At 43.4% G+C, this 17355-nt stretch overlaps 2 protein-coding genes across 2 annotated transcripts in view; one reads left to right on the plus strand and one right to left on the minus strand.

The window, feature by feature from the left end:
* Positions 1-2258: 2258 nt before the first annotated feature.
* On the plus strand, positions 2259-6692 carry LOC129383132 (uncharacterized). The gene is made up of 3 exons (XM_055067453.2): positions 2259-2338; positions 4544-4678; positions 5288-6692. The coding sequence occupies exons 1-3, from the start codon at positions 2315-2317 to the stop codon at positions 5444-5446; spliced, it is 318 nt and encodes a 105-aa protein (XP_054923428.2). The 5' UTR covers positions 2259-2314; the 3' UTR covers positions 5447-6692.
* LOC129383187 (uncharacterized) overlaps positions 2291-17355 on the minus strand; it is a 39166-nt gene continuing 24101 nt past the window's right edge. The window contains exon 4 of the mRNA XM_072287247.1: positions 2291-2374. Within this exon, the coding sequence (XP_072143348.1) occupies positions 2303-2374 (72 nt within the window). The 3' untranslated portion in view covers positions 2291-2302. The remainder of the gene's footprint in view (positions 2375-17355) is intronic.

Raw genomic sequence — 17355 nt, forward strand, 5'->3', positions numbered from 1 at the left:
CTCAGCAGGACGGTAGAGGTAAACGACTGCTGCAGCTTCTCGTGTCTAAATCGACCAAAGCCCATCAAATTACGAACCTCACTTCATCGTATTATCCTAGTACTTTGCTATTTCTGTTACACTTCACGTTTCTGTTTGTACTTATTTATCGGTTATATATATTTTTTAAAAGTACGCGTTTTCACGTTCTAGTGTAGCAAGCGCCTTATTTTTGATGTTTGGTTATTTTTCTTTATGCGTTAGAGTAACGTCAATGGGGTGGAAATCGACGGGAGTAATTCGGACATAACGACAGTGTTATTGGTATTACGTACGCAACAGACTATGTAATAGGAGCACAAAACGTGCACGGCACGTCTATAACACGGATGTGGCAACAGGCGTGGCGTTACACGCGGATACCTTCGCAAAACGCGCTAGAACACCGACGCCTTTTGTATGGGTTTAGAAGAAGCAAACGAAAAGTTCAGCAATTAGCAGCTTCCATTATTAGACAGTACTGTAAGTATTATTTGTGTTTTAATGTTCATTGTGAGAACATGTGGTAATACTCTACGTGGTAAGATCCGTGCAGAAAGCACGGCCTATATCAACTCGAGTCGGTCTACCAGAGAAGAGGATAAGCACCTCTCAACGAAAAAAAAAAAAACTTTGAATGTGTCTCAGAGGTGCCTTTTATTTTCATCTAAACCCTTAATATTTCGGTTTAAGGATGTTATGATTCCGTAGAACCTTTCCGAATAAAAATGCAGATCATGAGGTGTATCCGACCATTGCACTGTTTTTGCTTTGGAGAACAGGAATCAGATAGCTTCGCATTCCTTTTAATTGCATGAAGAAGATGAGGTTGTAAACAAAAAATAACAGCCAAATCCACAGGACACAGTTACCTAAAACATGAGCGACAACTTGCAGATAAACATGTGGTATTACAACTCTCGTGTCAAGCCTTAACAAATCCACGTCTGCGTTACCAGGATGCAATCTAGTTAGTATTGTTCTTTGTCCACTTGACCGACACAAGGTATTTTTGGTATGAGCTTAGGCAAATATTTTACGATGATTAATTACCCACCTTATCTAGTGACTCAAACTCAAAATTTAAAAAAATAAAGTTGTAGAGCCTATTCAGAAATATCTACACAATTTCTTTCCACAATGATAGCTGCTGCCATATACATTTTTTTCTGGTTTAAAGAAAGCGAACGACATCAGAAAAAAAAATTCCTCGTGACAAGTGCTTGCACGCAGTGACAATAATGCCATAAAACATACTACCAAAAAGATATCAATGCTGCGCAGAGACCGAATAGACTGACAGGCTGAGTAGGTCGCAATAAGCAAAAATGATAGGTGATGGTAACACCCGTCATCTGCGTTATATCGCCATCCGCCGCCAAAATACTCTCACTCCTTACGCTGCCATTCCAGAGAAAGAACGCTTACAGAACTTCAAAAATCGCGATGAGTTATTTATCGCATATCGCATGACTCCATTTCCTTCATTGCTTCAGCAAACAAGAGTGGAAAAAGTGTAAGCTAGGACTGTTGTATTGGATACCTCTCCGTGGCTCGAGGCTTGTTCACGCCTTCGGTCATGGTTGGGCATCGATCATTCATTCGTACCTTGCTTGAGGGCGCTAACGTCGCTGCGCCCTAGCGTCTACTCATGTCGTAGTTTCGAAAGCTCACGCGCTTTCTTTGAATACCGGAACAGTTAAAATCCCAATTGGTATCAACACAGAAATAAGTTATCTAAGTATTTCGCAGTAAGCTCAACAACTTCTATATCGACTATTTTGCAAATATTGCAATATATTAAAAGCTTTTTATTTAATTATTGTTAGTCGCCCAAGCTTAGAAAAGAATAGTTTTAGTTGCTCACGAGGAAAGTTAATAATACTAAGTTTGTTGCGTTCTCGTAACGCACACGTGAATTCAAGTATTGGCATGCGTTAACCGAAACAGCCTGTATATACTGGGAAATCCAGTCCATGTCCTGGAAATCATTGCGAAACCCTGTCTATTGCTCTGTCCGTTGTATTATTGTTTTATTACATGCAACTGCTACGCCACCTGACCTGCACTTCTACACTTTTGAAGCCATCAATTTTATTAGGTGCCTCACAAAAACTTGTTTTTTGCACTCATACGATATTTTCTACGGCAGAAGTACCGACTGGTGGAGGTTGGTCTGGCGCAGCTGGATGACCACTTCTGGGCGCAGCGGTCGGCTAAGTCCAGCCAGTTCATCCTGGTCAGCGTGGCGGCTGTGCTCTCAGAAGTCGTGGTCGGCGACTCTCTAGCAAGATCTATGGCGACCACGGTGGTTCGGGTGGTGAGTTATACGTTTTTGTACCTTATATGGTCGATCCTGAACAAATGCAAAGGGACCACTTGAGTGAGTCGGTGCAGACGTACGATAAAGAAAAAGACAAAAACACGCGCTGAGCAAGAGCAGAGCACGGCATGTGCGCTCACTACAAAGTAAAAGTTCGGTGAGGAAACCAGATATAATGTAAGCGCGGGCGCAGCAAGTTAAGCCCGATCGGCAGCAGAAAATTATGCCACAGAAACTAAGTTCAGCGGTATTGAGATCGTACGTCATTGTCAAGTTACCGTGGCTACGAGTTAAGGAAGACCAAGACAGGAACACGAAATTGCGCCCGTGCGCATTTGTCCGGTTCAGTGCCAGTACATGCCCAGTGCCCGTCCTCTGCACTTCGTGCACGTGAAGGGCTCTGAACATGAGAGCACTTGCACCACGCGTGTATGTCTTGCTCATGCGTTTGCCTTCCTTAGCACTGTGACCGTCTCTTCTGGGGCAAGCGACCAAGCAGCACTGATTTCGACAAAACATCTGTCATGAATTGCAACAGACATCTTGTAAACAAAAGTAAGCAAGCTGTAACATATGAACAAAGATTTTGTATTCTTTTGTGGCTGATCACGATGCCTAAGAGGGATAAGGGAGCTGTGTAGCAGCGATTAAAAGCCGTAACAACGGCGTTGTACTGTCAGGTGCGAGCAAGCCACGGTCTTCATTTCCCAGTTCTGCTCCGTTGAACGGACGAGAAGACAGAGCCGTGTCTGCCCAAAGTACAGGCACGGCAAGAAAGTCATGGGATGTACGTGGGATCTGAGCACAAGTATATTTCCTGTGCCTGGACAGACAGTCGGGGCCTGTATTCACAAAGCACCCTTAACTTTGAATTGCTCGTAAGAAGAAAGGCAAGCCAACTTTGATGCTGGATATATAAGGGAATGACAAAGAACACTTACAAATGAAAAGCATTGTGAATTCAATCCCATATATGTTATGCCTATTAGTCTGCGCGATCAATGTAGTGTTGTGTTTCAGTGTCTGCAAGCTAAACTAGGCTGATACTTGACCTTTTCGCAGAAACTGTATTCATATGTAGTTTCCTCGAATGCAGAATGTATGCTATTCGCTGTTGAGCAATGTACCGCTGACAAGGCCTACGTCAGGCAGATTACTCTCTGTCTTTAGCATTGGAATTCATGATATTCACTGGGTCTAAAACAAACCTAAATAAATAGGTAATAAATTTGACCATGCTTGTACATGTAGCCGCATGAAAGTGGTATCTTGTGGCAAGCTCCTAACAAGAAAATTTAAGTTTCGTCAGTTCCATAGGTCGGCGTACATATTCATGACTGCATTGAGTCGTCATCGCTCCACACGGAATTTACATGCACGAGGTAGCACGAGTGCGAACGTGAATGAATGCCGACGTTTCTAGCTGAGTTAAATTGACTACGAACATTAGTGAGTGCCCGTTAATGGGAGTCTGACCACAAGCAGGGACGTTGATTTTCCTAGGACGTGACTATGAACTTGGCTAACAGTCGATGAGCGGGAGCGGACGTATGTATGTAAGTGTCGGTAAGTACGACTGATTGCTCGTACGAACGTGACCGAGTGCCAACGAATGTGAGTGCGCATGAGTGTGATAAGCACATAGTCTGCGAAAATATTGTGTTAACGGGTGAGTATGAGGGAGCAATGGCTTATTGTGTCGATCAATAATCAGTTCATACTGTCGTCTTCGCAGACAGTGAAGTCGTCGGCAAGCACACTTTGATGCCAATGAAAGTGCCACGTCATTGGAAGTGCATGCACAGGAAAAGGGTTTTGCTACTGAAATGCATTACAGAATTAAGTACAGGCAGAAACTACATCTTGGGTGTTAAAGCATTCAATATCGCTTAATGTGGTCAGCTTTCTCGCCGCAAAGTTTGCCTTTGCGAGAATTTCTCATGTCGTACCCGGGAAACACGCACAATTACCAAGAAATAACTTATATGGCCATTGGGCGCGTTATAAGGTTTATAAATGTTTTCGTGTAAACCTACAGATTTGAGTTAAGCCTCCAAGGTCTTCACTATGCTCTCAACTATCGTGGTTCTTTGTGTAGACATACTAAGAGGTGGAATAAATGTTTGCGACATCCTTGGTCACGATTAATTAGGAACAGCCACTAAAGAAAACCATCCGTTTGTGCATCAACGCCGTACGCAGGCGGTGGTAACGGAGACCCCGGTATCGTTCTACGTGGTACCGGTGAGCATGCTGGCCTCCATCAACATCATGCTGCCCGTATCGCTCCCGGTGCTGATGATGCGCGAATACTTGCAAGCCAAGGGCACGCAGATGGTGAGGTTGATGCCGACGGGTACATGCTTTCGCCTTCTCGCTTCTTGCGATGGGAACCACATAAGCCTCTGTTCCGACGTACTTATGGCGTCGCTCCGACATTGGCGCACCCATTTCACGCTACACCGCAACCTTGCTGTCACGGTGCCCAATATGCATATCATATATTGCACTCTATGCTATACAAAGGGTAATTTCTCTTTGCCTCGGAAAAACCCACTTTTATTTCCACTTAAAAACCATGACATAGGCAAGACGAACTGCTTCTTGATTTATTTAATATGTTTCATTGCATTGCATCGTGCTATGTGCTGCAGAAACGGCCGAGTATATTGAAGAGTGGAGAGAACAGTGTACGTTGGCCCATGCATAAATTCTGTAGTCATGTAACTGTCGATGCATTTCACAGGAAGACACCGCAGTACCTATACGTGCTGTAATCCGAAGGTTAACGAAATTTTATTGCAAGTGTTTGGATGGAAGATAGCTTCCTTACACTTTATCGCTTAAAGATCACCTCGACACCTTCAATAAAAAGGAAATCAACAAAATTAACGAACAGGTAATTAATTGGTAATTTGTTAACAATGCTTCCGCTCTCATCCGCAGCTGGCCTACGGCGTTCTGCTCAAATGTGCCGCCGTTGTCGTCATCTCCATCTCCATGAACACCATCGGCATCTTCATGTTCCAAGGCGACCAGCCACCCTTGGCGCAAGCCTTCTACGTTATCCGTAATGCCACCGACGCTAACAGGGCAACCCTGTGATACCCCGTTGTGCGATTTGTATAACATCCACTGTTCGCGTTTTTATCTACTCTTTGTGATTAACTGTTCGTATTGAACGTTTTCTTTCATTGGTGCGAGATGTGTCGCCTTCGCAATGAGTTCACTAACGCGGTACAATTTGTATTCACGTGCGCCCTTTCTTTATTTGTTTATTGTTGATCGAATGCACGAGAGTAAGGTAGGCTTCAGGTGTGCCGCACTGGGGCCGCAGTTCTTGTCCCTCTCCTTGTTTCTTTAGGGTCCGCAAGCTGCAAATTTACTTGGTTTTCTGTGTGCTTGAACTATGCTGTGCCATATTATGCAGCAAATGGAATGTGCACGCCGATTGTGAAAGCAGTAGCCTGATAACCTATTGCGTCATTCCCCGTGATTCTACAATACGGCAAGCCTATTCCATTCCTGTTGTAAAGCCAAATGCTCGAATCGTTACCGAAACTTCGTTTTCTGTAAAAGTTGCAAAGAAGACTCAAAGTGCTTAGCCAAGTGTCAAATACCGTCCGGTCAGTGGTTCTGGAACCCGTGTTGCTGCTTCAAGATTTGCATCGGTGTGAAACTGCTCTGAAATCAATTCGGTTACTCAAGTGCACGCGTTCAGGTTACGCACGCTTTGATATTTGTTGGTCTAGTCTACGCGCTCGCAATAATTGATTTCCTTTCGTTTTACCCATATGCGTATACAAGAAATGGTACGTTGACTGGCTGACAAAATGAATTGCGTTCGTGAATGAAAAGCATGGTGCCATGTCGAATAGTTTTCAAGCAAATTATAGGCATGCATCTTAAGCAAACCTTAGCATCGTCTCGGTAGATGCTAAGCAACTGTGGTAACCGTTACAACTTCCAACGCAATGCAAAGACAATGAATGGCGCAGATATACAGAGACAATTGGCGGACGTGAGTCCGTGCATGCAGGTTTAATTGGCGAGAATACGTCTTGGCTGACGTACGTGTGCGCCTGTTCCTGTTCACTGTAAGACTGGGTGTAAAGGTGATTGTGCGCATTGTTGGCCAAAACGAAACTATACAGCTTCGCCTGGACCATACAAGAGTAATACAGACTCGCAATGGTGCAGCGCTGCATAAAAGGAATTACGACGCTCAGCGAAGGATTCATTTTATAGTATTTCTGTGCGATTGCGCGCCATGTCAATCCATACAATGTATCCAAGCACGACAATAATAGAGCACGTTGAATAAAATGAACCGAGTGTGCGTAAAGCGACTTTCTATTAAGCATAACTGCGAGTCGGCCTAGTTGGAACAGATTCATTTTCAAAAACCTTTTTGTGCGCGAAACAAACAGGGACGAAGAAAAGGAGCAATACAAGGACGAGCCCAACACAAGGAAAGCGCTCGTCCTTGTGTTGCTCGACCTTTTCTTCGTCCCTGTTTGTTTTGCGCACAAAAAGTTGTTTTAAAAAAGGGTCTCTCTCTTGTTGTTTAATTCCACGAGGATGTCTGCGTGTCTTTATCTCACATTCGGACGCTGCGGGGCCCTACGTCCTGGCACTCTTCTTCCTACTGTAGAGAGAAGCCGCTTTCATTGTGTGCACGAGTGGTTTGTCTCATCGGCGTACTCAGCCTATGCAATGTTGCTTTCCGCAGAAAGACCATGACATGGGAAGGAATGCTGACTAAGCTACAGAGACGACACCAGAGACGTTATTTGGCTTAGTTGATTTGTTTCGTTACGCCGTGACAAGGCCCATACGTGATTATTGTTGTATGCCTTGATCGGCCCACGATCGCTCTTTATCCCCGTGACCTTCAGCGCCCTTCTATAGCGGCAACTGTTGAGAGTGGTGGAGACGCGGCGGAGGAGGAATAAAACAAACAAGATGGCTGCTCCCTAACTTTAGCACCTCGAATCGCGAATTGTGCCGTTGCGTTTCTTCGAGTGCATGACAGCGAATTTACAGCGTTGCGCATATGTTACACGTCAAATATCGGCTGCTTAAAAAAGTTACCCTTGTATCTTCCGTTATGTGTCCCCTTTATGATGCACCTGAAGCTATAGAGATGTATAAACATTTATTATGGTAGGAAAGGTGAAACTATAGAGCGTTGCTGCATAAATTATTAAAATGCGATATTGTTGTGATATTTGCTACAAAGGACTCTGAAGAAAGACATAATTTTTAAGAAGAGAAGCTTACCATCCGATATTTGATTGCATCCCATTATGATGACGTGTCGTTTGACAAGTTTTCCTAAATTGCAATACATGGTTAATTAAAGACGCGCACGTTGGACCGATATGCTGAGCGCACCGTTTCTTTTAAATTTAGTCAAATGATAGTCCACTTAAAGGACATGTACGACTTTGCAAAGCTACGATTGGACTAGGTAATCAGTTGCTTCTGACTGGCACTTTTTAATTTAGGTGCAGTATCGCTTGTACTTTTATGTGTTGCATGGTGTACACATCGTGCTTCAATCGGTCCTTTTCGAAGCATCCGGGTGTGAGGTGTTGCCTAGTGCTTGTACTCACACACAGCGTTACATTCCATAAAATAAATGCCGAGACAGAAAAGGATATTCGCATTGCGTCCATAAACTTAGCATATACAAGCCGCTTAGGAGCAGCATCAGAACAGACGCAGCTTTATTATTTTTTAAGGACAACGACAGTACAAAACGCTGATCATTCTCTCTTAAAAAACTATTTCTTTGTAAATACGAGTAACCCAACCACCACAGTGCATACTAACAACCATGTCCTCTTTCACAACGTGATGCGAAAGTCCGGTAGAAATGAGCAAATAAGACGCATGTTAAACATTTAAAACACCGCCATGGGTGAAAGGGTTCAGAAGGGCTTCTTCTATTAAGTACCACATCCATGATTCGATTTCACGCTATTTGTACTTGTTGGGCTTGTCGTAGGATCAAGGTCATCGAATGAAGAAGCGTCGACACAAAAAGCGTTTGCAGAACAAAGCTTGCCTCCAAGCTGCTAACGTAATTCCTTATCAATTGGAACTTCTGCGTATCCTTGATACCATCATAAGCATTCTATCGAATTTGTTTAGAAAGATCAGCACATGTTAGAATTAGCATTCGCGCAAATTTGTCGACAGCGCCAGGGACTTGCGCAGAATTTTGATGATTGCATCTTCAGCATTGCTCGTTGCCATTGTCCCTAGTTCAACATTGTTCTATATCAACTTCCTCCAAAACTGGTTGGTCATCGTGTAAATTTCCAGAATTTTAAGGTAGCTTTGGTGTTCGGACCCTATCAGATACTTCAGCGAATACTATAACTTATACTTGCATCGAAAATTGAAAATCTTGCAGCAATCATTAGGTTCTTGTATGACTGAAACTCACTAATCAACTATTTAATTACTTTTATATAATTTACACGCACGACAGCTCAGGAATACAGGAAGCTTTGTATAATAAAGGCATACGTACTCCATCAGTAATCACGAGACCACCAACATTATTTTTGAGACAACAGTCCGCAAACTAAAAGTGAAACGCATAGGCGCTCCTTTTATTATTTTCTGTGAAGGCTCTCCTTACCTCGTTCCACAAAACGACCTACAGGAGTCACTTAAATGTATTATCTGCCCCTCTCTTCCGAACTGCCGAAACGAACCGCAGTACGCCAGTGTATTTTACGACAGACTTTGGAGACGGATCGTTTGAAACTGGCGGCCTAGAAAATTGGCCGCTCCAAATCCACAACTGTATGGTGTGACGCAACCTTCGCGAACTATGCTCTTCAACTGAAGACTTAATCATTTATTATCATACAATTTGGGATGTCCGTCAGATCTAATACTATGTGGCTAATAATGCATGGCTTATAGGAATTACGTACGGTATTGGCTAAGGCATCACATTATTATTATTATTATTATTATTATTATTATTATTATTATTATTATTATTATTATTATTATTATTTTAGACCAAGATAACTGACCAAAAGTCAATCATTGTTTTATTTAAATATTGCTTCTTTTGCTCATTCTAGAATAGGTTTAAGTGAAACCTGGTTTTTACATGAAATAGCACCTACTATGTAATTTCCTCTATATTATGAAGTATTTCGTGAAGGGATCGTCATTACTTCTGCTGGAAGCATAAATATGGTGGCGTCCTTATCGCTGTTGAAATCTCAACAGAATGTGCCCGTCCCTTGTATCTACAATGAAATCATGAAGCTCTTTAGATAGGCATGCGTTGTTCCGGTGACGAATTAACGGCTCTAGCTTGGTGCAATTTATGTAGCACCTCAGAAACGCATACAGCATCCGGTCTTATCCTGGAATCATTTGAAACCACCATAATTTCGCATAATAACTGTAAAGCATTAATTGTCGACAGCAATGTACTCTGGATAGAACTCCTTTTACATTTCTCACAAATGCCACTCCACGCTCGGCTTTATTTCTTTTCAAGCATGCACCCAGGGGGGTACGGGCCTGAAAGTTTCGGGAAGGGGACCCACACACCCCTACCGCCTATGCCACCACTTCTCACATATATTCCTAAACCACCGTCATATCAATTTTGAGACTTGAGACTTGTTGACAGCTATTCGCCGGTCAACATTGGGCTGCTGTTACAGTATTGTTAAGGTATTATTAAGCAATCGGGATCGGGTCACGGGCAAGGATACTGAACAGAGGGCGTTAAACATATTGATATTCGCTCAGCTAGAAAATTAGGGAATGTTTTCGCCTTTCACAGCCATCGCCTAGGTCATTCAGGACGCCGAGCGCCAAACCAACTCGGTTGTAAAATTATCCGACTAAAATGGCTTGCCGCCTGTTTCTTAATGGAGCGGCACCCCAATCAATACTCAACATTTTAGGCAATCAACTAGAAGGGCACCACACTATCATATGGTGTCCGGCACGCGAGGGACTGGCAGGAAACGCGAGGGCAGACCGTATTGCTCGAGGATTAAACGTCCGAGCAACGGCATGACCTAGTGACGACCTTCCACCGAATTCTCGTGACATCCTCCTACAGCAAAGGCTGAAGCGGAGACGTTTTGGACATCCTCACTCCGATTTAAACAGTCAACCGGAGAGGGACTGGCGTCGTATTCAGACGGATACATACTCCAGCCTTCACCACCTACACTGAATACACCCCACGAGGTTCACTGACGAGTGCCCGTGGTGCACAGACACACCCACACTAAAACACATCGCATGGGAGTGCCCCAGGAGGCCTCCGCACATAGACAGCCCCGTATTACACCACATCCACTAATGAGGAATAGGCAGTGGGAGGCATGGCTTGCGGATCGGGGTCGGGAGAGCCAATTGGCTCTTCTGGACCAAGCCCAGCGAGCCACTCGTGCTAGTGGGGCCCTGGAAGGGCGGCCCCAACCATTGTGCCTTAATTTATTTATATTCAATAAAGTTTTTATTCCCTCACTCACTCTCATTATCTCGATGTTTGTTTCGAAATCTCCAGGTGCCGCCGCTGGAGAGGCCCCAGTGATATCATTTCAATGATATACGTGCCACAGCCATCCCGAACAATTTCACTATTTCAACCAAACCCTACAATAACCGTTAAACTCATAATAGTAATGACACCCGGGACATCGTCTGGTTTTTCCCTAATAGTACGGCACTTTTAGTGCAAAATTGACAACGGAAAACAAGAGTCACAAGGAGTTGCGGAATGACGCGATCTACTAAAAGACAGAGCTGAGGCAACAACGAAACAGAAAGGAAAAGCAAAAATTAACACATTTAACCGTTGTTTGCGGAAAGTACTTATGGATCAAAATCTTCATTTAAAAAGGAAATAGAGAAAATGCCGCCGGAAGGGGAGAATGGTCCCGTCTGTCTTGGATGATGCTTTTAGAGTTATCAGTCGAGCCACCCTACGTAAGCACTTCTCTGCTGTGCTTATGTGGTTGTCTTTCTAACCTTTCGCCCTGAACGCAGTACGTCTAGAACTGCAGCGTCCTGCGCTCTACGTGGTTGAACGGGACTGGCCGCCATGCATCGTTACGCAATTTCCCAAATAACAATACGAGTCTGTTGCGGCACTTGTTACAGCAGTAAACGAGGGATACGAAAGAGCTGTGATACGCAAACATATATTCCTCTATTCTCCCAGAGCTAAATAAAAAAGAACACCACTAGAAATCTTTATTTTACACTTCCGCTCGTTTACTAGTTCCTAGCAGTGTTCTTCCTGCGTTTCTTTCCTACGTGAGTCCATTTCATGTGGTTCCTTGTTTGCCAAGTAAAGGAGAGGCGTACCTCACAGGTGTACCCGTGAGACCCACCTTATTTCATGTCTCTTTCGCAGGCTTACACACCTTTTTGGCGAATAGTGGGCTTTATTCGCGTTCGTATAAGTAAAGATACCCCCCTCATTTGCATAGAAAAGTTACCTTTGGTATCCCCTCCCCCAGAAAAAAAAACCTGGCTACGTGCCTGCTTATTTCAATTCCCTGCAGCAGCTTAACTTCACTGGGAACTGATATGTGGACATTTTATATCTCTGTTTAGCGAAAATGTTTAATGTTTCCGTCATGCGTACCACGTTGATCTGGTTCCGCCAGACAAATTTCATCCTGTTTCAATCGTTTCCTTTACACTGGCAGCGCGGAAACGCCGCATTCACTCCGAACAACATGAAGCAAACTTCAACTTTTCCCTACTACGTTGGCTTGAAAACACCGACTGATAATTTGTAGATGGCACAGATGAAGTTAATGAATAGGTTAGTTTCTTTACGACAGTCTTTGAAGATGGAATGTGCATATTCGTACATACAACACCCATAAAGTCAAAATTTCCTCATTGGTTTTCTAAAGAACTAAAAGCGGCTATAAAACTCAGGACCGCGCATACAGAAAAACAAGTCGGGTCTGTTGCAATGACAATCCCTACATCCGCGTTGAATGTGTTGAAGCCAGCAGGATACATAATTCAAAATATTTCTGGGACTACGTGCAGTGTCATTCTTCTAAAAATTCGGCAGAACCCATCTCCCGGTGACTTTCGACAGTAATAGGTTTAGCATTGAATCAATGTAGCGGAACAACGTATGGCCACCGTCGAAACCGTCTAATCGCGCCCATGCGTGCTAACGCTAAGAAACACGTCATGCCGTGTCTGCGCCATCTAGTGGCGCCGCCAAGAAGTCTGCGCGTGGCCTCCGAGACGAGAAGTACGGCGCGCTGGTGCATGGGAGCACTGAGAATTGTTCCTTCGCTTGGCTGCCCACTCAGTGACACATACTCAGTCACCCAAGTTGGAGAGAGGTTCATTCAAGAGTGGCACATACATAGTGCATTTATGGCGCAGCTCGCTAAAGCGTTGGCGCGAAAGACGTTGATTGAAAGGCACCACCCACCCAGTTCTAGAATTCAAATTGTAGATATTTCAAGCAACCCGAGACCATAGAGCGTTGTTTTATTCTTTGTTAAGTCACACTTTCTTTTGCGCGCATTTTACAAAGCAGTATTAAAAAAGAACTTCCTCTCGCACCTTACATTATCCCGTTCCTTCCTTCCAATAATAAAATCAGTAATGCGCCATATGATATGTTTATGTTATCAGGACTTTGTTCATTATGGAGAGGCCGCATGATCGAAAGACATGCCGAGCCACCTCAGTCGACAAGGGCTGTCTTCCGAGAAGAGGCTGCTCAAACGCGTAGAATGGTTTGAAAGCTTCGGTCCCGTTCCCGAGTGGATTTGGCATCTGGATGCGTGTCTTTGTTTGCCTAATTTTTGAACTTTCATTGGAATGTGTAGCATTTATGCACTTGATTTTCGGGTGTGTGTCTAAACGTAATGTAAATAATGTTCCCATGATATTACTCATATGACCATGCAATAAAGAAAGAAAGAAATTTTGGCGCAGCCTGCTGTCCTAAGGAACCCCCGTGAATTTGGTTCGATTTCGTCCAGCATCGAATAAATTCCAAGGATTTTTTTTTGTCATTGTATAGTAGCACGTCCAACCTGTGGCCCACAAGTTGAACAATATGTTAGCCTATAATCGGTAGTCTATATGTGTAGCCTCAAAATATGTTGGACAGGTTCTGTGTGCTTGATCACGTTTGGACGCGTGCCCAGCGGGAGATATAATTTCGTCCATTGCAGCGCATGGACCCCGTGAGTGGTAGTCTCTCTAAAGTGCAGCCCGCTTCGTACTGTAGGAGGGGCTATTCAAGGACAAGCGACTCTGCACATTCCAGGATAAGTGCTTCGTATGCACAGCACAAGTACACAGCATTCACAGAGTACCGGCCTTTGTCGGTGCAGCCGTTTAACCACAACGACACAACCCACACGATGCTTCAGTAACACAGCCACAAGGGAGCAAGGCAAGTATCACGCAGAGGAAATGATCTTGAAGCTGAAACTTGGTTATAAGGGTTGGCTAAAGCACATGGTATACATTTCCTTCATTAATAGTAATGGCACCGATTCATCCATGCCCTGAAGGAGCTGCTCGTGTGTAAAGAAGATGAAGAAGAAGAATGCCATGGAAGGTGCAACGTCTGTCTCTCATCCTTGGCGTTTGCACGGTAAGCAAAACCGCGTGTGTCATGGTACAGTAGTAGATGCTAAAAGTGAACGCATTCGCATTTGTTCCCGCGTGACCCATACAACAGCAAAAAAAAAACACAGCCTCTTCGAACCCACTAGCATAGACAACAGAGTCATGGCGAGGACGTGATAGTGAACGCGCATCGTCAAGTGAGTCAACAGAACAAAATTCTTTCCTTTAAAATTTCTCTTGTTTTCACGTTTGCGACAGAGGAAGGTGTGGATGAAGTGGTCATCGTTCAAGAACGCTTGAGTAACTTGGATTCGTCGTTCACCTGATTCATCCGGACATTCATTGTTGCAGACAGAAGCAGCCTACTTCGCTGCAGCCACTCATGCAACGTTGGTTTTCGTTTCCTTTTTTTTTTCTGCAAAAAGCGACAAGCAACGATCCTAAATGCGTTAATGAACAATCTGAACACGAAATGTGACCTTTCTGCGAACTTCACCCAAAATAGAAAGCAGCTGTAGGCACAAATTCTGCTTTAAAGATCTAAGAATAGAAATTCAAGCCACTGAATACAGCTCACTAGTGAATGTATGAGCTACTATCGAAAGATTGTTCATGTCTGTGTAAGACATGCACCAAGTTGCTTGGCACTTATCTAGAAATAAGTGCCCAGCACTTAGCAGCTGCTGTAATGATGTGCGCTTCTGTCATATATTGAGCTTGGAGCTGTGCCAGAACCCAAGTGAACTCTTTTGAAAACGGTCTATCGCTGTCCATATCTGAATTTCTTGTAACACTACCATCTATTGAGCGCGTTAGTATGCGAACATGGGTAACATTTTTACCCAAGCTCAATTTCGCATTCCACTTTTATTTGTAGTGTACCTGAAGCTGGAAACCAGAAATATTAGTTCAGCGTTGGGAGAAACGATTAACAACTTATAAAACCGTTATAATGGGAACATTTATTCGCCTTTATTTTAAAGGAGTTGCTGATGTAATTAGTCGGATGTGTATTTCCATATCTAAAGATCAATATGTGGGTCTTTATAACTATGTCATATCTCACCGATAATTGATGACAGAATCCACTTTATCTCACGAACGTTTTATTTGTGATAAGATATTGAACAATGCTTATATCGTGCGCAATGCGTTTTCTTTCCTTTTCTACTGCAGTGTATCAACGCCTACTGCCTGCTACGATACATAATGGGACGCTACAGGCGTGTTTCAGGTAAGCGTTGACGTTTACGCGTCGCATCCGCATGGTTACAAATAACGCTAGAACATAAAGCAATATTGCGCTCATCACGGTGCATCGTTTTGAATTAGAGAGCAGCTAACATGTTGGTTAACTGAAGCATCAAATATTCATAAGTTAGAAGGCAAATCTGTGAGCACTGATTTCCTACCAATATACGTAATGGAACTGTTTTTCTAGATATACCTGGTCATGTACACGTGCTACTTCTTAAACGGCGTCATGCCATGGTTGCCATCTGCAATGAGGTCCATATAAAGATATGTTTGTCTCTCTTAATAATCAGTTGGAGATTACAGCTGTGTGTTGTCTCTTCTCATGACTGCCCGTGTACTTATACCATTACTGAGTTTACTAAGACCCGACCCGAATGCTGACTAAAGAAGTGTCTTCCTAAAGACACTTCTTTAGTCAGCACTCGGGTCGGGTCTTTATGTTCTTTGTTAGCGTTTTTCTGCGCTGCTGACTATGCCATCATATTATAACATGTGTAATGATGACAGCTTGTGCCAAAATTTAGTGTATATTACACACATAAGTTTGTCTAACACTGATGCTTCCTTAACGCAATATAAGGGGAAAATACAAGCTTGTGTGGCCGTTACCATTACTAGCAATATGCCTTTTTAATAGTGTAATTTATTTATAGTCTACAACTACTGGTCAGAGTGCGTATTTAGCCCAATTCCTTTATTATCCTTTATTGTTGCAGTCGGTATTAAATTAGCCGACGCTTTTAAGGACCACACCTGATAAATAAGTTTTACAAATGAATGTGCACGATGGTGCAACCACATTGTACTATATACGTTCCCCTATTGACACGACTTGTGATTCCTTTTGGATAACAGTACGCCATTTTACTAATTTAAAGCGCTTGTATTCAACAAATGATTCTACGCCTAAGTGGTGCAAAATATGCTAAATAAAACACCTCAAGCTACGCAAAACGAATTAGCGTGCGCGAGAAAAAGAAAGTCGTGTGGTAATATGCTACAAACGTTGCTTTGTTTCTTACGCACCTGAACAGCCAAGGGAACTGTCTACGACATCCTCTTGGGTGCAGAGACATTTCTCAATCTCGTCAGCGACATCGTTATGGCGGGCGTCATTCACACGAAGGTGCGTGAATTCACTTTATTTTTCACTGAACGCTTCTGCCATCGCCTTCGAAGAAGTACTTTAATGGGGCACTAAGGATCGGTATGTTAAGCTGTACTAGTACAGTTCGGTATATTGAGACGTTCTTAAGATTTATTTTTATATTCATTTAGGTTTCTCCCTTAATTTATAATATTGCTATAACCGGCTTCTGTGCTTATTTCTATGACATAGCTCACTTTTGTCCCCATATGCTTCTGGTACTGCTAGTCATGTACAGGACGCAGACCTGGTCAAGGTTGATTATTGGCTCTTTGCGTCTGCCACAGTGTCCATGTGATACTGAAATAAAAGTTGCTAAAGTTGAACTGACAAGGTGATGGCGACTTAGAGCGAAATTTATTCCTTAGAAAAAGTACACTTTTTTTTCGAGGCCACAATGCCGAATTAGCGTCTTGAGATCGTTCACGCTTCGTCAACTGGAGACAGCCTAGCTTGAAATGATTTCTACCTATGCAGTCGACTTAGTTTGCTACAAAGGGATAGTACTGCTTACTCGTTACACGCGCGTAATTCACCTTAGTGAAGTCTGAGTCAAGAATACATTTTCTTGTTTCAACTTAGGGAATTCCACTGCACCGAAGGGACAGAGACGTAAGTCTGCTTCAATGGGGCTACACCCTTGTGTCTACTCAAAACTCTTTGACGCTATAGATGAACGGAAGTCTGAGAGGACTAATAAGTTTTTTTGCGTGCAAGTTGGTTGCCGAGTGAAAAAGCTTCTGAATTAAGCGGAAGAAGTGAATTAGTAAGAAAGGTAGCGATTTAATTAAATGAGTGAGTGCGGGGAGCGTGTAAATAACTGAGTGATGAAGTCAGTCACGGTGATCAGAGGCTCCGCTAGTGAAAAGGGGGGACTGACGGTTTGAATTCGCCCACTCCCCTGAGTATTGGCGGCGAGGAGTTACGGAGTCGCCATCTATCGGAAGCGCCTCGCTGGCGTATTATGAGGGATCACGTG

Source organism: Dermacentor andersoni, chromosome 3 (assembly GCF_023375885.2).
Source record: "Dermacentor andersoni chromosome 3, qqDerAnde1_hic_scaffold, whole genome shotgun sequence".
NCBI classification, from domain to species: Eukaryota; Metazoa; Arthropoda; class Arachnida; order Ixodida; family Ixodidae; genus Dermacentor; species Dermacentor andersoni.